The sequence below is a fragment of the Notolabrus celidotus genome, chromosome 20, assembly GCF_009762535.1.
Source record: "Notolabrus celidotus isolate fNotCel1 chromosome 20, fNotCel1.pri, whole genome shotgun sequence".
Classification (NCBI taxonomy): domain Eukaryota; kingdom Metazoa; phylum Chordata; class Actinopteri; order Labriformes; family Labridae; genus Notolabrus; species Notolabrus celidotus.
The window spans coordinates 25,880,096-25,905,504 of record NC_048291.1 but is presented as its reverse complement, the minus strand read 5'-3'; the positions used below and the strand labels follow the sequence as shown (position 1 = coordinate 25,905,504).

At 42.5% G+C, this 25,409-nt stretch overlaps 3 protein-coding genes and 1 pseudogene across 9 annotated transcripts in view; 3 read left to right on the top strand and 1 right to left on the bottom strand.

Annotated features, from left to right (window-relative positions):
* The window catches only part of LOC117832247 (glycine-rich cell wall structural protein 1), a 46,741-nt gene that overhangs the window by 5,751 nt on the left and 15,581 nt on the right, over window positions 1–25,409 (bottom strand). The window contains exons 11-25 of one of the 7 annotated variants that reach the window (XM_034711295.1): window positions 23,453–24,448; window positions 21,549–21,671; window positions 21,370–21,414; window positions 21,224–21,277; window positions 20,897–20,950; window positions 20,755–20,793; window positions 20,596–20,655; window positions 20,051–20,095; window positions 19,761–19,802; window positions 19,499–19,558; window positions 18,755–18,829; window positions 18,164–18,196; window positions 17,808–17,846; window positions 17,214–17,255; window positions 15,669–15,966 (exon numbers count right to left, since the gene is read on the bottom strand). In XM_034711295.1, the coding sequence (XP_034567186.1) occupies window positions 15,962–15,966; window positions 17,214–17,255; window positions 17,808–17,846; window positions 18,164–18,196; window positions 18,755–18,829; window positions 19,499–19,558; window positions 19,761–19,802; window positions 20,051–20,095; window positions 20,596–20,655; window positions 20,755–20,793; window positions 20,897–20,950; window positions 21,224–21,277; window positions 21,370–21,414; window positions 21,549–21,671; window positions 23,453–24,448 (1,712 nt within the window). In that variant the 3' untranslated portion in view covers window positions 15,669–15,961. Of the gene's footprint in view, window positions 1–15,668; window positions 15,967–17,213; window positions 17,256–17,807; window positions 17,847–18,163; window positions 18,197–18,754; window positions 18,830–19,498; window positions 19,559–19,760; window positions 19,803–20,050; window positions 20,096–20,595; window positions 20,656–20,754; window positions 20,794–20,896; window positions 20,951–21,223; window positions 21,278–21,369; window positions 21,415–21,548; window positions 21,672–23,452; window positions 24,449–25,409 lie in introns of those variants that run through there. The other 6 variants (XM_034711296.1, XM_034711297.1, XM_034711298.1 and 3 more) reach the window with 6 other exon arrangements.
* Window positions 3,051–4,552, top strand: LOC117832252 (annotated as a pseudogene).
* Window positions 7,308–9,934, top strand: LOC117832267 (perforin-1-like). Its single transcript, XM_034711323.1, has 4 exons — window positions 7,308–8,046; window positions 8,151–8,289; window positions 8,386–8,597; window positions 8,882–9,934. The coding sequence occupies exons 1-4, from the start codon at window positions 7,514–7,516 to the stop codon at window positions 9,756–9,758; spliced, it is 1,761 nt and encodes a 586-aa protein (XP_034567214.1). The 5' UTR covers window positions 7,308–7,513; the 3' UTR covers window positions 9,759–9,934.
* Window positions 10,538–15,487, top strand: LOC117832249 (perforin-1-like). The gene is made up of 5 exons (XM_034711302.1): window positions 10,538–10,622; window positions 12,717–13,286; window positions 13,407–13,545; window positions 13,660–13,871; window positions 13,991–15,487. Exons 2-5 carry the CDS (start codon window positions 12,760–12,762, stop codon window positions 14,868–14,870), a joined length of 1,758 nt encoding a protein of 585 aa, XP_034567193.1. The 5' UTR covers window positions 10,538–10,622; window positions 12,717–12,759; the 3' UTR covers window positions 14,871–15,487.

Below are 25,409 nucleotides of genomic sequence, written 5' to 3'. Positions count from 1 at the left end.
TTTTTAAAAGGCAAGAAGGCAGAACTAAATTTGAAAGTGTAATTGCACTGACAAGTGATAGGCCAACATAACTTAATGCATTTTAACATAAAATGAGCAAGGAACATGAACAGGATACACATCTTTAGGCCAGCCTATATAACAACATAAAGAACAAAACAAATAGGCCTAACAATAATGGCCGACTCAACAAGGCTACATGCAGTCACTGTCTGAGTTACAGTGATGGCAAATGTAGGGTCTGCACACTCCAACTAATTTCTCCATGCATGATTTTGCCAACATTAGGGTTGGTTGTTACATGTGACAACCAACCCCAAAGAGAATGTTCGTCTGTCCAACAGTTCGTTGAGATCTAACTTCTTTTTTGTTTACAGGATAAAACAGTTTGCATCTTTCATCACATGTACCAGCAACATGTGTCTGTTGAGTATTTGCATCTTTGCCGTCTTCATGCTCTCTCTCCCTCAATCCACAAATCCGTCCTGCATCCAGGGGACACCCGAACAGTGCAAGGATGCAGAGTTTGCTCCGGGTACCAATTTGGCCGGGGAAGGCATCGACATCACCACCATGGAACGTAAGCAGGCCTACGTGATCGATGTGAGTCAGTGGAAACGCAAGGACAAGACATGCACCCTGTGTAAGAACACCTTTCTGGAGAACCAACTGCAAAAGCTTCCCTTGTCAGTGGTCGACTGGAGAGCAATGCAGACCTGCAACAACAAGGTGACCAGTTCTCTCCACAAATCCAGTGAGTCTCTGGCCGACTCCATCACCTCTTCTGTTGAAAACAACTGGCAGGTCAATCTGGATTTTAAAAGGGTTGATAACGGAGAACACTTGATGGCTATGTGAATAATTATAAAAAGGAATAACTTGCCTCTGATGGCATTTATGTTTCACCCCTGTGTGCCTTTGAAGTCTTCAGTGTTGACCAGACGTTAAAGTTAGTCATATCCTCAACAGGTTCACAGAAATAAAGGGGGGGCATACGACAGAGCCAGACCTACTCTTCTCTGCTGAAAAAGATCCGTCTGCCTACAAGGAATGGCTCAACACATTACCACAGAATCCAGACATAATCTCATATTCCCTCAATTCCCTTCACGAGTTACTGCCCATTAAAGACCTTGCCCGGAAGAACCTGCGCTCCACTATCAGCCACTACATCCTGGAGAAAGGCTTGTTGAAGAACTGCAGTCAGCGTTGTCAGGCTGGCATCAAGAGTGACCCCAAGGATTCCTGCGTCTGCCAATGCCACAATGATCCAGCCGTGAACCAAGACTGCTGCCCGACCCGCAGAGGCATGGCACGAGTCATCCTAACGGTGCAACGGGCTACAGGTCTTTGGGGGGATTACATCACAGCAACAGATGGCTACGTGAAAGTGTTTTTCAACAAGGTGATGGTCGGGCGTTCTCCTGTCATTTGGAACAACAACAACCCACGCTGGGCCATGATTGTGGACCTCGGCAGTCAGGATTTGTCATCAGGTAAGGTAGTGAGATTTCAAGTGTGGGATCAGGACAACAAGTGGGACGATGATCTGTTGGGACAGTGTGATCAAGTTCTCTCTGCTGGAGTCAAGGAGGACCTCTGCAACCTGAACCACGGGCAGCTCTTCTTTAAATTGGAGGTTGCGTGTGCTCCGAGTCTGGGTGGAAAGTCATGCATGGACTACAAACCTTCACCCATGAGTGAAAACTTGAAGAGGCTGTACGTGTCCCGTCACACTCACCCTATTCCAAAGGCTGTCCTGTTGAAGATGGGTGTGTTTGTGGACAAAACGAGCTCACAGGGAAAACAGAGTCTTAGTGCAGGGCCAAAGGTTGATGTGATGTGACCCAGGGATAGACCCAGAGCTTGCTTAGGGAATTATTCAGCCGATTAGACCTGGAAACGTCAACATTCACACAGGAGACCAAAGTATAAGCTGAAGAGAAATGGTCCTGCAAGGGGGGCTCAAGGTTCACAATAAACTGAGACTAGAAGTCACTCACAACTGAAACCGCTGTGTGACACAGAAAAGAAAACCACAAGGCCTCACCATAGATTTGAAGTACGTGTTTGAGACTGCCCACAATATGCCCCAGAAAGTTGTTTATTAAAAACTGATAAAGGTGTATTATTGCATGTTTGAAGACAGATGAGGAACTACTGTCTAAACTTGTGTAGGGGAGAACAGGGTTGGTGGTCACACTTTTTACTGTTTTGATGATTGCTCATCATCAAAACATCTTTCAATAGTCATTCCTATATTAAACTGAAGCTTAAGGTGTTGGCTTGAAATGTGTATCCCTCTCATTTTCGAACTCAGTGTAACAAAGAGGCAATTAACTATCAAAGACACTCTGAAGAATTGTGACAACCAACCCCATCGTGGGGTTGGTTGGTTGTCACACACTATGGGGTTGGTTGTCACACACTATGGGGTTGGTTGTCACACACTATGGGGTTGGTTGTCACAGACTATGGGGTTGGTTGTCACACACTATGGGGTTGGTTGTCACAGACTATGGGGTTGGTTGTCACACACTATGGGGTTGGTTGTCACACACTATGGGGTTGGTTGTCACAGACTATGGGGTTGGTTGTCACACACTATGGGGTTGGTTGTCACAATGGTATTTCAATGGGAAAAATATTTTTAAAAGGCAAGAAGGCAGAACTAAATTTGAAAGTGTAATTGCACTGACAAGTGATAGGCCTACATAACTTAATGCATTTTAACATAAAATGAGCAAGGAACATGAACAGGATACACATCTTTAGGCCAGCCTATATAACAACATAAAGAACAAAACAAATAGGCCTAACAATAATGGCCTACTCAACGAGGCTACATGCAGTCACTGTCTGAGTTACAGTGATGGCAAATGTAGGGTCTGCACACTCCAACTAATTTCTCCATGCATGATTTTGCCAACATTAGGGTTGGTTGTTACATGTGACAACCAACCCCAAAGAGAATGTTCGTCTGTCCAACAGTTCGTTGAGATCTAACTTCTTTTTTGTTTACAGGATAAAACAGTTTGCATCTTTCATCACATGTACCAGCAACATGTGTCTGTTGAGTATTTGCATCTTTGCTGTCTTCATGCTCTCTCTCCCTCAATCCACAAATCCGTCCTGCATCCAGGGGACACCCGAACAGTGCAAGGATGCAGAGTTTGCTCCGGGTACCAATTTGGCCGGGGAAGGCCTCGACATCACCACCATGGAACGTAAGCAGGCCTACGTGATCGATGTGAGTCAGTGGAAACGCAAGGACAAGACATGCACCCTGTGTAAGAACACCTTTCTGGAGAACCAACTGCAAAAGCTTCCCTTGTCAGTGGTCGACTGGAGAGCAATGCAGACCTGCAACAACAAGGTGACCAGTTCTCTCCACAAATCCAGTGAGTCTCTGGTCGACTCCATCACCTCTTCTGTTGAAAACAACTGGCAGGTCAATCTGGATTTTAAAAGGGTTGATAACGGAGAACACTTGATGGCTATGTGAATAATTATAAAAAGGAATAACTTGCCTCTGATGGCATTTATGTTTGACCCCTGTGTGCCTTTGAAGCCTTCAGTGTTGACCAGACGTTAAAGTTACTCATATCCTCAACAGGTTCACAGAAATAAAGGGGGGGCATACGACAGAGCCAGACCTACTCTTCTCTGCTGAAAAAGATCTGTCTGCCTACAAGAAATGGCTCAACACATTACCACAGAATCCAGACATAATCTCATATTCCCTCAATTCCCTTCACGAGTTACTGCCCATTAAAGACCTTGCCCGGAAGAACCTGCGCTCCACTATCAGCCACTACATCCTGGAGAAAGGCTTGATGAAGAACTGCAGTAAGCGTTGTCAGGCCGGCATCAAGAGTGACCCCAGAGATTCCTGCGTCTGCCAATGCCACAATGATCCAGCCGTGAACCAAGACTGCTGCCCGACCCGCAGAGGCATGGCACGAGTCATCCTAACGGTGCAACGGGCTACAGGTCTTTTAGGGGATTACATCACAGCAACAGATGGCTACGTGAAAGTGTTTTTCAACAAGGTGATGGTCCAGCGTTCTCCTGTCATTTGGAACAACAACAACCCACGCTGGGCCATGATTGTGGACCTCGGCAGTCAGGATTTGTCATCAGGTAAGGTAGTGAGATTTCAAGTGTGGACAACAAGTGGGACGATGATCTGTTGGGACAGTGTGATCAAGTTCTCTCTGCTGGAGTCAAGGAGGACCTCTGCAACCTGAACCACGGGCAGCTCTTCTTTAAATTGGATGTTGCATGTGCTCCGAGTCTGGGTGGAAAGTCATGCACGGACTACAAACCTTCACCCATGAGTGAAAACTTGAAGAGGCTGTACGTGTCCCGTCACGCTCACCCTATTCCAAAGGCTGTCCTGTTGAAGATGGGTGTGTTTGTGGACAAAACGAGCTCACAGGGAAAACAGAGTCTTAGTGCAGGGCCAAAGGTTGATGTGATGTGACCCAGGGATAGACCCAGAGCTTGCTTAGGGAATCATTCAGCCGATTAGACCTGGAAACGTCAACATTCACACAGGAGACCAAAGTATAAGCTGAAGAGAAATGGTCCTGCAAGGGGGGCTCAAGGTTCACAATAAACTGAGACTAGAAGTCACTCACAACTGAAACCGCTGTGTGACACAGAAAAGAAAACCACAAGGCCTCACCATAGATTTGAAGTACGTGTTTGAAACTGCCCACAATATGCCCCAGAAAGTTGTTTATTAAAAACTGATAAAGGTGTATTATTGCATGTTTGAAGACAGATGAGGAACTACTGTCTAAACTTGTGTAGGGGAGAACAGGGTTGGTGGTCACACTTTTTACTGTTTTGATGATTGCTCATCATCAAAACATCTTTCAATAGTTATTCCTACATTAAACTGAAGCTTAGGGTGTTGGCTTGAAATGTGTATCCCTCTCATTTTCCAACTCAGTGTAACAAAGAGGCAATTAACTATCAAAGACACTCTGAAGAATTGTGACAACCAACCCCATCATGGGGTTGGATGTGATGTAACCAAAGTCTGGCTTTAATGATGCTTCTATTCGAGAGGTTAATGCAGCTGAATGCATTATTTCCACGTGTTAAATCTTTGATATCTCTACCTATAATGTTGTCTTCTTTCTCACTTGCTTTAACCACTTTATCTTAGTATTGAATGGCTTCTATAATGACAATTAAAATGTATGATTTTGTGCGTTTTATATTTAGCCACATTATCATTTTACCAAAAAATGAATGTCTTAATGTTTGGTTTGAATATGCAGTTTTACAGAATATTACCATCATATTATAACCTTTGGCTTAGTCAATCCTGAATTTCTCGTCTACTTGCACTGTCTTTTTAAGTATCCTTGATACTGATAGAAAAATACAACTCTTGCATTTACCTTCTTGTGTTCTTGAATAAAAATACAGCATACCCTTTCGGGCTCTGGGTTGTCCATGTGTTCTAAATATTGATGATTTTAATGTTTCGCTCACCACATTTATCCCAGCGAGTCATTTGCAACAATCAAAGTAACCGTTTCTTCTGTTGAAGTTTAGAAATCGGTCATCAGAGTGTGACTTCTGCCTTTTCTCACTAAGTATCCCCAAAGCCCACCACCACTTCAGAGAAATGATAGGTCTGTGGTCTCGGGTTTGATACTGACTGGAAAGCCAGACTGACTTTCATGTTGTCACTATCTGTGAGAGTTTGCCTGTAGACCACCAACTCCATCCCCCACACTTCATCTGTTCAGTGCTGCAAAAATGCATGACAACTATTTCCCCCTGCATTTTTTAAGACCATTGTTTCCTCACTACCTCCTGCCTATCTTATAACAAAAAACAATCACATTCAGACTAACAGTCAGTTTCACAAACGCAGCATGAACAGCCGAGACAAAGGTGAGTCCACCCTGATGGGGTCATACTGAATTATATTCACTTCATGTGATTTTAAATATTGTAATAATCAATATAGCTTTAAAAATGATCATCTGATATGAACATTTCACTGCTGAATCATTTAGTAATCTTTAAGTCGAGTCCTGTAATGTTTCTGTGCAGTTGTTTAAATGTTTAGTTTTACTGTAGGTTGATTCTATTTTTAAGTAGGACACATTTAAAACATAAATATTGATCAAAAGAGAGATCCAAAGTCAGGATTTAAAAAAAGAACAAAGGACTAAAGAGAATTTCACAGCAAGCTCTGGAGGACAAAAATGGAAAATTCTTCAACACCTTTGAATTTTGACTAAAAACATGAGATGTAGAGCGTCAGAAGTTTTAAAAAAGGGGAAGGTGCTAAAGAAGTGAACTGAACTTGTTACAGGAACAAATCTAAGCAGCGCTCTAAAAGATATAATCTTGAAGTCCATTCTCAATGTGAGTGGTGTCTCCTCTCTGTGTGAGTGTGAACATTTTTTTTACCCTGCAAGACAAAGGTGACAAAGATGACAGACGAGTAAACTGGCACCACTTCAGCTATAAGCCCAACCTCCAGACTTGGTCTGCAGTGGTGACTTGAACTGGGGTCTCTCTGCTTCCGAAGCAAAGTCCCAAAAGACTAGAGTCCCTGCTGCTCCATGCAACTCAACAGATCCTTGAACCCTCATGGCGTTTGGATGGGGTCATGGTCATCGAGGAAAAACAACTCCCACCAGGATATAAATGTTTAATCACATTTAAAAGAGGATCACTTAAAAAGAAGCTTTGTCAGGTCCTGTAGCCTTTCCTCCATTGGTTGACAGTCATGATGTTACCATACATGGTTGTGTTTTAGGGTGATAGTGCACACTCAAACCACATCTGTAGAAAAACAGCCAATGCTTTACTGCTTCATCTTCAAAGTGGGAAGAAACTATTTTCAAATCCAATTATTATAGCCCTTGTTATTTAACAAGATCTCTTTCATTTTCCAAGTACGTCATGTCACGCCCTCCTCCTCCTCCGTTGCATTTAAATACAATAGACTGATCGTGTTGCAGACAGTTCATGCACACAGCATGAACACACAAGACAGAGGTGAGTCTGTGCTCATTTGTACCTCCTTTTTTAAAGTCTCAAATTTTGCTTTAAAATACGGAATCTTATGTGCACTATTATCATCACGGCTATGATTTATTTTATTTTATTTAAGTTGGGATTTGTTGCCTTAATTGATAGGAAAGCTGAAGAGAGACCAGAAATGATTTATTTTACGTTGATTAACGTAGCAGACCTTAAAAACAAAATTACAGATTTCAACTAAAATTTGACATTTAAACAAAAGAAGTAAAAGAAGGTTGTATTAACAAAGATCTTTTTGGATGTAGCATGTTCATAATCAGAGAACATTAAAACATCTTTGACCTGACTGTCTAAAAAAAGATGCATACATCAAATAAAGTTTGACAGTCAGGTGGATGATTTCGTCTGTCCAACAGTTCGTTGAGATCTAACTTCTTTTTTGTTTTACAGGATAAAACAGTTTGCATCTTTCATCACATGTACCAGCAACATGTGTCTGTTGAGTGTTTGCATCTTTGCCGTCTTCATGCTCTCTCTCCCTCAATCCACAAATCCGTCCTGCATCCAGGGGACACCCGAACAGTGCAAGGATGCAGAGTTTGCTCCGGGTACCAATTTGGCAGGGGAAGGCTTCGACATCACCACCATGGAACGTAAGCAGGCCTACGTGATCGATGTGAGTCAGTGGGAACACAAGGACAAGACATGCACCCTGTGTAAGAACACCTTTCTGGAGAACAAACTGCAAAAGCTTCCCCTGTCAGTGGTCGACTGGAGAGCAAAGCAGACCTGCAACAACAAGGTGACCAGTTCTCTCCACCAATCCAGTGAGTCTCTGGTCGACTCCATCACCTCTTCTGTTGAAAACAACTGGAAGGTCAATCTGGATTTTAAAATGATTGATATTGGCGCCTCACTGATGCTCGCTGGTACCAATTCTAAACTGGCTGACTACTCCATGAAAAAAACCAAGAATGACAAATTCAGCTTCACAAGCCAGAGCACGGGGTGTGAGTACTACAGGTAAGATCAATCAAACCAAGATTAACTGATCAAAATACTGAAATACAGAACTCTCTGTCACCTGTTTCATTCTGATCTGTCCTCCGTTGTGTCTCACTGAACAGCTACAGAGTGACCGGCACACCCGAGCTGCACAGAGAGTTTAACAACGCAGTGAAGGATCTCCCAAATATCTACGACAGTGACCACAAACAACAGTTCTACTCACTGATTGACAACTTTGGCACCCATTACATCACCAAGGTGAACCAAAACGATGACATAGATCAATTTTAAGCTTTTTTTGAATTATCAAAAGGAAAAAAAATCCTCATGTGTGCACTGATAATGTGATTCCAGGTGAAACTAGGAGGGAGTGTTCAATCTGTGACAAGCATCAAGGATTGCATGGCCAGCCTTCAGGGCCTCAGTGTGGAGGAGGTGCAGATGTGCCTGGATGTTGAGGCATCAGCAACCTACCATGCTACGATATCAGCCCAGACAAAGCACTGCGACAAAGACATTAACAAGACGGACAGCAAGACGGCCTTCTCCAGCATGTTCAATGACAGGTATGGGACATACGGTTTTCTTCTCATGTTTGATACGTCCTCTGGTTATTTGCACTTCTCTTTCTGTTCTTAAAGAAAAGACTGAACTGTGGCTGACTTGTGTCTGATTTAAGAGTTTAACCAACACCTCACTTTTAATGACAATTAACGGAGAACACTTGATGGCCATGTGAATAATTATAAAAAGGAATAACTTGCCTCTGATGGCATTTATGTTTGACCCCTGTTTGCCTTTGAAGCCTTCAGTGTTGACCAGATGTTAAAGTTACTCATGTCCTCAACAGGTTCACAGAAATAAAGGGGGGACATACGACAGAGCCAGACCTACTCTTCTCTGCTGAAAAAGATCCGTCTGCCTACAAGGAATGGCTGAACACATTACCACAGAATCCAGACATAATCTCATATTCCCTCAATTCTCTTCACGAGTTACTGAATACAACCACCCCCGCCCGGAAGAACCTGCGCTCCGCCATCAGCGACTACATCATGGAAAAAGGCTTGATGAAGAACTGCAGTAAGCCTTGTCAGGCCGGCATCAAGAGTGACTCCAGAGATTCCTGCGTCTGCCAATGCCACAATGATCCAGCCGTGAACCAAGACTGCTGCCCGACCCGCAGAGGCATGGCACGAGTCATCCTAACGGTGCAACGGGCTACAGGTCTTTGGGGGGATAAAACCTCACGCACAGATGGCTACGTGAAAGTGTTTTTCAACAAGGTGATGGTCGGGCGTTCTCCTGTCATTTGGAACAACAACAACCCACGCTGGGCCATGATTGTGGACCTCGGCAGTCAGGATTTGTCATCAGGTAAGGTAGTGAAATTTGAAGTGTGGGATGAGGACAACAAGTGGAACGATGATCTGTTGGGACAGTGTGATCAAGTTCTCTCTGCTGGAGTCAAGGAGGACCTCTGCAACCTGAACCACGGGCGGCTCTTCTTTAAATTGGATGTTGCATGTGCTCCGAGTCTGGGTGGACAGTCATGCATGGACTACAAACCTTCACCCATGAGTGAAAACTTGAAGAGGCTGTACGTGTCCCGTCACGCTCACCCTATTCCAAAGGCTGTCCTGTTGAAGATGGGTGTGTTTGTGGACAAAACAAGCTCACAGGGAAAACAGAGTCTTAGTGCAGGGCCAAAGGTTGATGTGATGTAACCAAAGTCTGGCTTTAATGATGCTTCTATTCGAGAGGTTAATGCAGCTGAATGCATTATTTCCACGTGTTAAATCTTTGATATCTCTACCTATAATGTTGTCTTCTTTCTCACTTGCTTTAACCACTTTATCTTAGTGTTGAATGGCTTCTATAATGACAATTAAAATGTATGATTTTGTGCGTTTTATGATTAGCCACATTATCATTTTACAAAAAAATGAATGTCTTAATGTTTGGTTTGAATATGCAGTTTTACAGAATATTGCCATCATATTATAACCTTTGGCTTAGTCAATCCTGAATTTCTCGTCTACTTGCACTGTCTTTTTAAGTATCCTTGATACTGATATAAAAATACAACTCTTGCATTTACCTTCTTGTGTTCTTGAATAAAAATACAGCATACCCTTTCGGGCTCTGGGTTGTCCATGTGTTCTAAATATTGATGATTTTAATGTTTCGCTCACCACATTTATCCCAGCGAGTCATTTGCAACAATCAAAGTAACCGTTTCTTCTATTGAAGTTTAGAAATCGGTCATCAGAGTGTGACTTCTGCCTTTTCTCACTAAGTATCCCCAAAGCCCACCACCACTTCAGAGAAATGATAGGTCTGTGGTCTCGGGTTTGATACTGACTGGAAAGCCAGACTGACTTTCATGTTGTCACTATCTGTATGAGTTTGCCTGTAGACCACTAACTCCATCCCCCACACTTCATCTGTTCAGTGCTTGACAATTTTTTTCCCCTGCGTTCTTTAAGACCACTGTTTCCTCACCACCTCCTGCCTATCTTATAACAAAAACCAACACATTCAGACTCACAGTCAGTTTCACAAACGCAGCATGAACAGGCGAGACAAAGGTGAGTCCACCCTGATGGGGTCATACTGAATTATATTCACTTCATGTGATATTAAATATTGTAATATGTATTATAGCTTAAAAAATTTGCATCTGATGTGAACATTTGACTGCTGAATCATTTAGTAATCTTTAAGTCGAGTCCTGTAATATTTCTGTGCAGTTGTTTTAAATGTTTAGTTTTACTGTAGGTTGATTCTATTTTTAAGTAGAACACATTTAAAACATAAATATTGATCAAAAGAGAGATCCAAAGTCAGGATTTAAAAAAAGAACGATGGACTGAAGAGAATTTCTCAGCAAGCTCTGGAGGACAAAAATGGAAAATGCTTCAACACCTTGGAATTTTGACTAAAAACATGAGATGTAGAGCGTCAGAAGTTTTAAAAAATGGTGCTAAAGAAGTGAACTGAAATTGTGACCTGAACAAATCTAAGCAGCGCTTGAAAATATATAATCTTGAAGCCAATTCTCAATGTGAGTGGTGTCTCCTCTCGGTGTGAGTGTGAACATTGTTTTTACCCCGCTAGACAAAGGTGACAAACTGACTCTGAAAGTCTCAGTGGTTTCTATTCAAGGAGATAGAAACATGTAAAACATTTTGATCTCTAGAAGACAAGTTAAGTTTTATTCATGAAAAAGGCTGAGAAGGGTGAGAAGCAGTGAGCAAGTGCGCCTCTCTGCCTGGGCTTGCAGGTGAGATTTCTGGTGGACGTGTCAAAACCCAAGAGCAGGTTTCCTTCACACCTTTTAAAATTAAGTTTAAGACTTTTTAAAACTCAAACAAAGAAAAATAAGAGTTCTTTGCACTGCAGAACAAACTGCAATTTACACAGGCGTGGCATGTTTAACTATAAACTCAAAGTTCAGCTGTTTCATATATTTTGCAAGTCACCTCATAATCATTGTTTGTGCCTGCTGACCGTTCACACGGCTAAGTACCTGGATTAAAATATTCAGACCTGCTTAAAGCCTCCATGGTGGACGCAGTGGCCACGATTGAGTCTCTTAAGGCAGGGGTTCCCAAAGTGTGGGTCGTGACCCCCCAGGGGGTCGTGAGATGTCTTCCAGAATGTTTTTTCTTTTTAAGTCATCTAAAAATAGTACATTTCACCCATTATAGTAAAGAATATTGACAAAAACAGTAGTTAACCTTGAAATAAAACCTTGAAAATAGAAAATGTAATGAGTTTTCTGCCTTTCTTTTTGTCAGATGACTCCTAAGTTTAGGGTGAGTGAACTGTTAATTATCAAAAGCATCAGTAGCAGTAGGTTAATTTATAACGGCACAGGAAACACAGACACATGCTCATGTAGGTTGGCTGATTTTCTGCATACCAGCTAAATGAAGACACATTAAATTACTTTGAGGGACAGTGAGGGATGCAAGTCTTTGGCACCTATTTGGGGGTTGGGGGCTGAAAAGTTTGGGAACCCCTGCCTTAAGGAGCCATGTCTGGGGTACACAGTGATATGGGCCATCAGAACCGTTCAGATCTTTCTGCTTTGTGTTCTGATAGCTTCACCAACAGTAGCACTGTCTGTCATGTGAAGCCATAACAAAACCAACAGGCAAGTTAGCGTCAATATTAGTGTTAAAGTAAAGAAGGTAATGGAGGCGTCAAACCAAACGGTGATGGTTTGGAGGGAGCTAAACTGGAAACAAAGCTTCTCATTTACAGAAGATCTATACTCCAACCTTCACCCGTCACCATGAACTTTTCCACAGGAGACCAAAGTAAAAGATCAATACAGAAATGGTCCTGCAAGGGGGGCTCGAGGTTCACCATAAATGGAGACTCGGAGTCACTCACAACTGAAAGCGTTGTATTACACAGAATAGAAAACCACAAGGCCTCACCCTAAATATGAAGTACGTATTACAGACTGCCCACAATACCAGCGGAGGAAATTTAATCACAGTGTTTAAAAATGTAATTGTAAAAGTTGCTTATTAAAAACTGACGAAGGTGTCTAAACTTGTGTACCATGTATAAACACTGAGCAAGTGAATGTCAGACACATTTTAAATGAAAACAAGAACGAGGGGAGGACTACTTGTTCACAGTTGTCTAACTATGTTGTGTCTTTTCAGGTTGATCCGTCAGTTTGCATCAGTCCACACATTAAGCAGCAACATGCGTCTGTTGAATATTTGTGCCATCCTTATGTTGGCTCTCCCTCACTCTGCACATCAATCCTGCATCCAGGGGACACCCCAACAGTGCAAGGAAGCAGAGTTTGCTCCGGGTACCAATTTGGCCGGGGAAGGCTTCGACATCACCACCATGGAACGTAAGCAAGCCTACGTGATCGATATGAGTCAGTGGAAACGCAAGGACAAGACATGCACCCTGTGTAAGAACACCTTTCTGGAGAACCAACTGCAAAAGCTTCCCTTGTCAGTGGTCGACTGGAGAGCGATGCAGAGCTGCAACAACAAGGTGACCAGTTCTCTCCACAAATCCAGTGAGTCTCTGGTCAGCTCCATCACCTCCTCTATTGAAAACAACTGGCAGGTCAATCTGGATGTTGATGTGGGTGCAAAGGGTGCTTCAACGATGCTCGCTGGTACCAATTCTAAACTGGCTGAGGACACCATGACCAAAACCAAGAATGACAAATTCAGCTTCACAAGCCAGAGCCTGGGGTGTGAGTACTACAGGTAAAGAGGGGATAACTTTTCCCAGCACATTTTCCTTGTTTTAAAAATAAGTGTACTATTTTTAGGATATGTTTCTTACTTACTACCTTTTCTTTATGTCCGGTGTCTTGCTGTAATCAGCTACAGAGTGTCAGTCACGCCCAAGCTGCACAGAGAATTTCGCAAAGCAGTGAAGGATCTCCCGAAAGTCTACACCCTTCAAAACAAGCAACGATTCTACAAGCTGATTGACAACTTTGGCACCCATTACATCACCAAGGTGAACCACAATAATGAACAGCTGTGAAGAAACACATTTGTATTTCATCAATAGATGCAAGCACTTCTAAACTCACAGAAATTACTCATTTTGAATTTAAATATTTGAACCCAGGTGAAACTGGGAGGGAGTGTTCAATCTGTGACCAGCATCAGGCAGTGCCAGGCCAACCTCCAGGGCCTCAGTGTGGAGGAGGTGCAGATGTGCCTGGATGTTGAAGCATCTGCCAGCATCAAAGCCACAATAAGTACCCAATCAAAACACTGCCAGGCAGACAGAAAGCAGATGGAAAATCAGAAATCCTTTTCAAGCCAATTCAACGACAGGTAGATGTATACAATGTCTTTATCCACTTGCACATCCATGAGTAAACTCTTACAGATTCCTACTCTTTGCTCAAGAGAAGCCAAATTTTCTCTAATTTCAACAATTCTCTCCTCAACAGGTTCACAGAAATAAAGGGGGGACATACGACAGAGCCAGACCTACTCTTCTCTGCTGACAAAGATCCGTCTGCCTACAAGGAATGGCTCAACACATTACCACAGAATCCAGACATAATCTCATATTCCCTCGATTCACTTCATGAGTTACTGCCTACAACCACCCCCGCCCGGAAGAACCTGCGCTCCGCCATCAGCCACTACATCCTGGAGAAAGGCTTGTTGAAGAACTGCAGTGAGCGTTGTCAGGCCGGCATCAAGAGTGACTCCAGGGATTCCTGCGTCTGCCAATGCCACAATGATCCAGCCGTGAACCAAGACTGCTGCCCGACCCGCAAAGGCATGGCACGAGTCATCCTAACGGTGCAACGGGCTACAGGTCTTTGGGGGGATAGCACCACAGCAACAGATGGCTACGTGAAAGTGTTTTTCAACAAGGTGATGGTCGAGCGTTCTCCTGTCATTATGAACAACAACAACCCACACTGGGCCATGATTGTGGACCTCGGCAGTCAGGATTTGTCATCGGGTACCGCAGTGAGATTTGAAGTGTGGGATCAGGACAACAACTGGGACGATGATCTGTTGGGACAGTGTGATCAAGTTCTCTCTGCTGGAGTCAAGGAGGACCTCTGCAACCTGCAGCACGGGCGGCTCTTCTTTAAATTGGAAGTCAAATGTGCTCCGAGTCTGGGTGGAAAGTCGTGCATGGACTACAAACCTTCGCCCATGAGGCAAAGTCTGCAGAAGATGTATGTTTCTCGTCACGCTCATCCTGTTCCAAAGGAGATTCTGGTGAAGATGGGTGTGTTTGTGGATGAAACAAGCTCACAGAGAAACGAGAGTCTTAGTGCAGAGTACCAAAAAGTCAATGTGGTATAAAGCCTATGTGATGCTTGCACAGTAAACAGCTTTCTCATGTACTGATGTTCTCTATTTAAGCAAACTCCTTTATCTTAAAGTGACAACCTTCATTGAATCCCTCCTGAGATTAGACAGCAAGATGTTTGAGTGTTACAGCACTTAATGTGAGGTAACAAAAAGTTGTAAATTGAGTTTAAATCCAAGTGTTTAATTATAAGCAAGATTTACAGTTTTTAATGTAAGCTTTTAGATGACTTCAATGTGCTCAAATATTTAAAACATGCAGTCGTAAAGAAACCAGTGTCAGTAAAGAGACTCCTGTTCTTTCATACATCCCAACACTGCAAAGCAAATGCAGCATGTGACCTTTCTGTTCTTCAAATACAAGCTTAAGTTATGTATCATGCCATTTATAACCTGCTTCTCCCTTATTTTTAAATACTTCATTCTAAAAAAAAAAAAAAGAGTGTTACATTTTAAGTTACCATGATCTGTTGAGGTGTTGTGCAATCATTTAGCATTTTAGTTTCCATTTAAACATGTATATTAAGTCTGTTTGATGTAACAACAGTGATTCTCTGTTGAGTTTTGTTATTGTTGTTTTTCATGAATAAAGGCACCATATGTTTACTCTTCATAGTATGTTGATGTTATCTCTCACTACTTTTAGTTTTGATTTGAGTTTGTGTTCTATAATGAGGCAGATGCCCGACATGAGAGAGGAAGTGGTAAAACTTCCTGTCAGCGGATGAGGCTTCGCTGACGCTGAACTGAGCAAGTAAACATTTCATAACCTTCGGACTGAAGCAGCAAAAATCATCATTTCAGTATTTATTTTAAAACATAGAGACAATTTTCCTTGCACACATCTATTTATGCTCAACAATGATGGGGGCACTGAAGGTTTGGATGAAAGACAGAGAGACAGACATGGGTAACAAATGTCCACTTACAGAGGAAGAAAAAAAGGATAATGAAAGATACAACAAAAGACAAATCAGACAGCACAACAGGATAAACTAAAGTGAAACACACAAGAAGCTTTGAAAACACACAACACTGAACACATTATGGAAATGATCCACTTGAAGAAGTTCAGGTCAACTGAATTAGCCTGGTTAAAGACAAAGACAGAGTGGACAGGGAGGGGTGGAAGACAGGGGTAAAGATAAGGAAAAGTAATTAGACCGGTTGATGACAAGAACAAGACTGCAGCAGGGTTTATGCACCAGTGATGAAATCATACTATACAATCTAGAATGTATTTCTTAATCCATCAGGTTTTAGATTCAATTCTATATTCAGTAAAGTTTTAATAAGAAATAATGTTTGATTTGAGGAGGAGAGAACGTGTTCGGTGGGGTTTTAAACAGTTGTGTTTTTCGTGTTTCCAGCTTGATTATGTGAGACGTTCAGGACAGACAGGCACTGAAATAATGCTGGGAACTTTGAGGGTTGAAAAGTGCATGTGTCCCCAGCAGGAAGAGAGACGCCACACTAGGGCTGTACGATAAATCGATTTAATTGATTAATCACATTTTTGGTTTCAGGCGATTTAAAAAAAAGAAAATCTAGATTTTCTCTGTAACCTTCTCCGCTTCAAGCTAGACATCTAGCTGAAAGTTATACTGCTTTTTATTACTATGGTAGTGTTTAAGAGACCTTCAAATTATATTGTGTTTAAATTCAATGTTAGAGAAACTACATAATGCACTTTTAAAGAAAAGGTTACAGTTTGCACTTTTTTTTTTAGGTACAGTGTGTGGACAGGACTATTTAGCAATGTCTCAACAGTCAGATTTTAGACTGAAGCCATTCCTTGCCCACCCCTCCCGTGTAACAACAGTGGCCTTTAATGAAAATAAGTTCCTGTGATGCATGATAAGTATGATACTCCATTTGTGAAGTTTTTACTATCAAAAAAGGTCTATCAGTGCAATGATTATTGTTTCCCATTCCTACCAAGTCTGTTCTGTCACTACTGCACACTGTACCTTTAAGGGGAAATTCAGTTTGCCTTGAAAGTTGTATAGATAAAATTAGATCAAAACTTTTTGTTAGTCATTTGTAGATTAATTTTTTTCAGGAGATAAACACAAAATTGATTAAAATCGTACATTTAGTTTTTTGTAAAAAAATCGGGGATTTTATTCCTCGGCCATATCGCCCAGCCCTACGCCATACCATCTATGCTCCATGTTGAAGCTTTAGCTGTCCACTGTACGGTAACTTCTACTTGATCTGTGGCTGTCACAGAAGCCTTAGCCATGTATATCTATACACATCCTGGGATGTGATTTTAAACAGTTAAAGGGAACTTTAAGTGAAGTGGACCAACTGTAAACCCTTCATCCCTCTCACCTTTGTATCCGTGGCCAAGGGCAGCATTCACTCCTCCATCTCCTGTAAAAGCACAAACAGCAGCCACTGTTAGACTTTCCTGGTAAATACGCTCAGAAAAAAAACTGAAGCAGTGAAGAAAGGAGGTTTGACTTCTAAGTTCATCTTATCTCAAAAAGAGAAAAAAGGTTTTTATCTTTTATTCTTGGATTCAGCCAACTCACTGTTCAGACTCCACACTCCTGAGTGAAGAATAATCCATAATGCATGCTGCTGTAGTTTTTGAGTTAAAGCAGGTGGAGTGTATGTTTGGAGCATGTATAAAAAAATAACTCAGAGTTCAGTTCTTTTCTCCAGATATAGCTTTGACTTGTTTTCTTCACTCAGTGAAAATGTGGGTGTTTAAAATCTGTAATATTTCAACGCATGCAGAACTGACAAAAATAAGATAGCAAGGCTATTGTGTGGCGAAGCACAATATGCAACCCAGCAAGGTGTACACACAGATGTGCTGCACATGAAAAATTCTGCAAGATGGCTAATAAGGTCTCCAGAGAGCAGCAAAGTGAGAGGGAGTTCATCATGAATGAGCAAATCTGGTGGTTCCTTGCTTACCCAGGGCATCATGAGTCGCTCCTAGCTGTGCGCCGTAACCTTTACAAACACACACAGACAGAAGTACCATTTTTAAAACACACAATGATGAGAGGAAAACTCACACAGGATCCAAATATGAATGTAAACAGTTGCAGAATGATGTTTCTATAATATACACACTTGAAAGTTTACAGGAATGTCGTTATGATATCATAAAATATGAAATATGAACATCATGCAGGGAGGTTTTAATGTGGAAATACACCTCAACAACATTCACAAAGTGGAAAAAAAAGTGTTAAAAGACACAGCTGAGGCTGCGTGTGTGTTGTGGAACAAAATGTCTCTGTGGGTGCTTGAAAAAAAACAATCACCTGTTTGTGGAGGTCTATATCCTGCACCAGCCACTGAAACAACAAAGAACACGTACATACTTTAATAAGGGTGAAAATGATGAGTCATGACAGAGATACCGGACCCACAGATGCACACTATCAATTTAGACAGAAACTCACACTGCACTGTAGACAGAGGCACTGACAACACATTTAGACACAAACCCACAATGAAACATACACACACACACATATATATATATATATATATATATATATATATATATATATATATATATATATATATATATATACTACAAATTTAGACACAAACTTGCAGCACACGTCCTCCTGGAACATAAAGACTTCTCTCAGATCACTAATCTTTTGCAAAGACACATTTGGGCAAGAATGGTCATGTTTGTGGTGACGCTGATATCTCTCTGATTGTTTGACTTCTTTTTCCTCTTCTCTGTCTCTTCTTTCTCTGTGACCTGTTTGAGGTTTCTAACCACAGTGTTACCTGGTAAAATAAAAACCCAGCTAACACCCCTCCTCTTCAGAGAATCAGCCAACAATACTTTCCGTCACAAGCAGCTCTTCACAGTGTGCAACTGTCACGGCTCTCACCATATTTGTTTGCAGTTTTCGCACCTTCAGCACCAAGGGCCATCTGCTGAGCAGCCAATGGGTAACCACCGTCGCCTGGAGGGGAGGAATTTGTTAAGTATTAGCTTTTCTGGAAGCTGTGAAGCTGTGATAAGCTAACAGGATGACTGACTGGCATGCAGAGTGACAACGATGGAGATTTCATCCAAGATTACAAGCATCAAAACAAACGAGATTCAAGAGACAGAGGGTTTGGTTAGAACACTTGGACACCGGTTTGACAGTAAATGTTTAAATACAGTCACATTAAAACACGTTTCGACCAGATTTAGAGCTGCTTTTATTATGAAGCTCTGTGGAAATAGTAAATCTCAAGAGGAATTCAACACAGATGGTTATTTGTGGTGATGCAGAGAGTTGATGAGAAGGGTAATAGCACTCATGTGAGACCCAAAGAGGAAGTCCGTTCAGTTCAATAGACCAAAGGGCCTGGTGTATCGGGCAAGGAAGTTAAATTTCACAGTTTGCTTTTGGTTTGTGTGTCCCCTTGAATCTGTTTTCTGGTGTCAATGAGGTTTTTTAAAATTTGAAAATGCATTAATACAAAATTTTTGTGCTTCAGGGGGATGGAGCAAATAGCCACTAGAAAACTGGACGCAAGGCTGGGCAGCATCACCTTGTCTTGCAGTCTGCTATCTTATCTTTGCAAGAAGACTGCAAACAGAGGGATTCAACCAGCAACTACACAACATGTGAAGAGCTTACCCTCCACCCCAACGGGGATCACTGGAGCAGCACCGTAAGGAACCTGGGCAGCTCCTCCGACTGCAGAAAGAAGGAAAGGACAAACTGACTCTTATCTCTGTCCTCTCCTCACCTCCTCACCTCCTCGCCTCCACATGCACATGCTTTAAAACAGCTCAGTGCTGACAGCTACTGCAAGTCAGACACACACATGGAAAGCCACATTGACAGAAGCGTGACTAATAGTGTGAAAGAAGGGTGAAGTCATGTCTGCAGGGCTCACCATATTTGCCACCAGTTGATTCGAGGCCTGTGCCGAGCGCTCCTGAGAGAAGCAAAGAGGAGCTTTTAGACATCACACCCACACAGAGATCTTTAAGACAGACTGAGACATGTGTAATCTGGGTGCTAAAGCATTCATTAGTTTAGCTTAATATATGAATTGTATTGTGGTGGAAGCATTTACAATCACAGTGCCTCCCTGTATTTCCATTTGGTTTTCGTGTAGCTGTGTGGCAGTCAGAGGAACATACAGTGTCATCTCTGCTGCTGCTCCATCCTTGAATCTCTTACCTAATGCCCCCTGGACCTGCCCGGCATAGGCGCCTGTACCGAGAGCTGGAACAGTGAGAAGAACATAAACACGTAGGTCAAACAAGGCTAACTCATTCGCTGACAAGTGAGTGGAAAGCATCTACAGGAGCGAGAAGTCAGAAACCACCAGATTAAACTGGTCAGCTTCTATTAATAAGAGACAATAGCTACACCCAGTGGATAATAGACAGACCACACTGGACATGTTTGTTCATGTAGTGTGTTTCCTTGATGGCCTCTTATTTAATTCAGTTGTCAATCATCACAGGTTAAAGCGTCTACGGGTTAGTGCCATCTCCTCATCTAGATTTGAGTGGCTTATAACTAGGGCTGCACAACAATGATCCACCAAAGTCTCAGAATCATGATTTTAAAAGCTTTTCTTTAAGTGAAAATTGAACTGGGATCCAGAAATGATCATTCTCACTTGCGCAAATCATTTCCAAATCATTGTCTATAAATAAATTGCTATATGCTTTGTTTTTAAATCATGCAGCCCCAGTTATAGCTCCTCAAACTGTTACCTTCACTCTTCCTTGATTTGTGTCCTGCACCATCAGCTAACTCTGCAGGGTAACCAAGCCCTGAAACATAGGTCTAATTAGCATTATCAACATCTGTGAGCTAGAGACGCTTTAAGAAGTTCTCCCAAAATACTTTTTTTTTCCTCTTTGAATACTCACCAGCCCCGTAACCATCGCTGTAACCATTCCCATAACCTGCTGGGAGAAAAGGCTGAGTGTTAAAGCACTGACAGAAATATTTATTCACATGAGTGTAACGTTTTAAATCCTCATGTGCACATACTCATGAGTCTTAACTTACCCAAACCATTGCCTCCCATAGCACCAAGGTATCCTGTGAGTCCCTCACCGTACCCTGAAATAACACACATTCAAAACAATTCATTGAGACACAAACGCTTTTATTCTCACAGGAGTAAGTAAACTGGAGGAAATAGAGAAGTCCCGTCGAGCTCTACTCATGATGTGAAAACTAATTCAGGCAGAGAAACGTCCTTGTTGTCTCCCCGTCTGTGTTTTTCTAAAAAGCTTCCACATTTGCATAAAGTGGATTTGTGGAGACCCTGTAAGAACGAGGCCAGAATACAAAGTGTGATTGGAAATGGTACAATGGTGGTCACAGCCTCACCAGTTACCGGCCCTGCAACACCGAGAGGATATCCACCCTGTCCGAGACCAGCAGCTGGAGCATAAGGAGGAGAGTTCCCAGTAAAGCCATGGTGCAAAAAATGAAACGAGGACAAAGCCCAGGATTCATTAAGAATATAACCTCACCTCCAAGTTTGCCAGTCGCACCAAGGTAAGCTCCTTGTCCCAAACCTGTAAGCAAAAAGAGGGAATCCTTTATGACAGGTTCATCAGACAGAGGGGCTGAGTGTGTCTCAACAGGGTGCAAAGTGCAACTGTTTCCTAGGTGAGGTTTCTAAATGTTGTGTGTCAGTTTCCAACATTACCTGTCCCATATCCGCCAGCACCCAGACCAGCACCCAGACCAGCACCCAGGCCAGCGCCCAGGCCACCTCCCAGGCCAGTGCCCAGGCCTGCTCCATGATAGTTTCCTGCTCCACCAATGTAACCTGTTGAGGAAGGTCACTCAAGGTCAGAGGGTCCCGATCCCTTTTTTGAATATATATTTAAACAAGAGTGCCAACATTTATAAAGACTCAGAAGTGTATTTGATTGAGGTCCAAATCATACTTGAAACACTTGATATAACTGAGACATAATACCCAGCCTTCTTCAGCTGTTTCCATATACAGAGGACACAGAGGACACTTTTAATGCAGTGTTGAACATCTGCAGCTGACAGGTGAACAAAAGTAAACACACTCACAATGGATTCCAGCATCTTTGCCAGGGTTTGATGGTTTTTAACAACCTCTGTACTGGACACCGACGCTCCTGGACTCAATACTAAAAAAAAACCACCAGATGCTGAATTGCTTTTCTAAGCATCTCTTCGCAGCTCCATCCTCTCATTTCTCCTTGTTTGTTTACACCGTCTTCTCCACCTTGTGTCTCAATTTTCTTTTTTCATCAACACGTCTGCACTGAGTCTGAAATCTGCAAATGTTTATTACTTTTTTGTCTGTGCACACACCATGAGACACAGAGAATATATTGATGGGGGGTGTAAGGCATCTCTATAGCTTTAACAGGAGCATGACATCACCCTGCAGCATCACTATCACATTTCAGCCTCAACAAACTGCTTCAATTTGACCTGTTCTAGCTTAAGATGCAGATTAGATGTATGCGAAATAATATTAAGCTCACAGCAGTGCAGACAGGCAGGAACCAGCAGGTGACAGTTTACTGTTTGTTTACTCAAACAGCCCAGAGCACAACAGCAGCACTAACTGAGTACAACAAACAACAAAACAAACCTTGAGGCGTCTATAAATAAAGTAGCATGACAACATGGAGGCAGGTGTGCGTATCACTTCACATGCAGAACACTATCAGTATCAGATACTTGATCACACACTGACTGCATACTCACAATGATAACGTCATCCAAAACACACATAAATACAACTCATGAACTAACTAACAACTTAAAAACTCTGACAAACAGAGCAGAAAGAGAAAACTCAAACACATGGATGACTCTGATGGACACACCACAAGTGAGACAAAGTCTGTGTCTGTCAAAAAGCACTTCAAGGTTTTTTCCTGTCACATTCACATGTCACTCTTTTGATATCAGATGCTTCCCAAGCAGCAACTTCCAGAGCAAGAAAATGAAGCCAACAGGGCCAAAACTGGAGTTCCTTGAATGGCCACTAGAGGCTGCCACCTAAAGGGAGTACATAGATCTTCATACACAACACATTTACAGCCTGTGGTGCAAGAAACAACAACACAACTTGGGTGGTAAAATACATTTTCTAAATCAGGAAAACTGTAGTGGAAATGCTCGTTGTAGGCATGGCTTCTTGAAGTGGCAGGAAGGTGCTGCTAACTGTCTGCAATTTTTGGTCATTAAACTAATCTTCGGTTTAAACTCTCTACATCTCCAGCTAAAAAGAAAACAAGAAGCCAACCAAACCAAAATGCCAAAGGCGGCTTCTTCAAAAAGGAAGGTGACACACCAGTGGCTGTCATGGCTAAAACCACTTCTTCATTCAGTCTATTTTTGTTGCACAAAGAAGCCAAAATAAGTAAGTGAATCAATGTGAATGAAGTGATATTGAAAACAACTGCCATCCTGAAGGACATATGCTTCAGAGCTGACTGTGTCATGAATAAAAATAAGAGTTTGGATAGCTGATGGGAGGCAGAATTTGTGAAAACAAAGATCTAACGGCAAACCCAAAGACATTGTGATGGTGTAAAGACAAAGCTTTGCTCTTACTTGTTCCCTGGTTACTCCTCCCAGTCTGTCCTGGGATGCTGAGAGCTTTTGACTTTGTGACAGCGTGTTCAGTGTGGATAAGGTGTTTCTGTTCCTGACCATCAATGGTTAGCCCTTCACCTTCTTGCCTTTGCACGCCGGCAATGCCTAAACTTTGGGTTCCAGTTGCACTCTCAGGTCCATGGCTCCCCGCTCCTTGTATTCGAATATTTAAAGAATCTGGAGAAAGATTTTCTACAACAACGGCCCCATGGGCTCTGGGTCCTTTTGTCTCTTTAGAAGCCACGAGGTCTCTGACAGCGTGCCCGTCGGCTCCAGCGGACACAAAGGTTCTGGGTGCCTGGCCTTGTGAATGTGAGAAAATACCGCCTCTGACATCTTGAGCTTGTGGAAGAGGCCGGTGAGGCTGTTGAAGATATTTGCTCTCTTTACCAACATGAGGCCTCTGCACTAAACCCTGAGTCCTCTGTGTTTCAGCACCGAGATGCTCTTGGTGGTTGATTTCTTGAAGAACACCTGACATATCTCTGTTTGAGCCGCAGTTTGGGCGTCGCTGCTGGATAAATGAATCATATTCTCCTGTGTGCTGAACCTGAGGGGAGCCTTGAGTTCTGATATTGGCTTGAATAAAGGGTAGTTGCGGTCTTACTCCTCTGGCGGCGAGCGTGGCTCCGTGGTTTGTTGAACTTCTTCTTTCCATGAGCGTAGGATCATAGCTTTCCCTTCCTTGTGCCAGAATTTTACTTTGTTTATCAAGGTGTGTCAAAGCTCCAAGGTTTGCCTTAACTGCTGGATCAAGGCCTTTGACATCTCTATGGCCAATTTCAGCAGCAGTGGGACCGAGTACATTGCTTCTCCCTATACTAGGTATTTCAAGTCCAACAGTTGTTTCTCTTCTTCCATAGGATTGACTGATTTTCTCTCTCTTCAGATTTTGAGCAGCTTCGCCTAGATTGGCCAGCACAGGTCCACCCAAATCTGCTGCTGTAGACACACCTGGCAGAGAAATATCATCAAGTATTCATGACTTCTTGGAGGCTCAAATGCACACTGTGGTGCACCGTATTCACTGTGCTGTAGTTCAGCTGATGTGTGCATCAAAGCCGTACAACACATCGTCCACAGAGTGAACGGGACTCAAATGGAGTTCATTCAAGACCGGACGGACACAAGAAAATCCATTATGGTCTGATATTAGTCCAGTTTGCAGAGGACAGAATCATCACCATAATAAGGAAGTGAGTCAACAAAGAGACAAAAACAACTGCGGCCATACTTCGGATGACACACGCAGTATTTTCCCTTGAGTCAGAGCGATGGCATCAACAGATAAAGCATGACATGGCAACAAAATTCTGCCTGCTCAAATTGTTGAAATACCATGAAACACAGAAGCACAAGACAAAGACAAACCCCTGACTCATTCAGCATCAGTGTGTGACAAAGACAACAGAGCTTAGTAAATGCTGATTGATTAGAAAAGTGGACACCTTTAGTTCACAGCAAAAAGTTTTAAGCAAAAACATTTGCCGAATGATTTTTACTCATACTGTAACCCAATCACTGAGCGCCAGATGAACCCGATGAGAAACCATCAAACAGAAGAGACAATGAGAGAGTTGTGATTTCATGCAAACAAAAGCTCACATGAACACAACATGGGTTACTCGAGTTTCAAAGAGGTAACACACAAATGTAACAAGGAACAAAGACGGACAGACTAACAATCACAGCGGCACAGCGGGGAAGGATTTACCAGGTCTTTGTTGCATAGACTTCTGTCCAGTGTGATACCCAAGTCCAGTCCCTAATGATGACAGATCAGTGTGCTGTCATTACTTCCCCCCAATGTGGTAACTGACCATGACACCAAAGCCCAACACTTATCCTGGCTTGCCCTGCAGTCGTCAGGCTCGTTTTCAAAGATGACCTCTGAGGCGTTGACCAAACCTTTCTA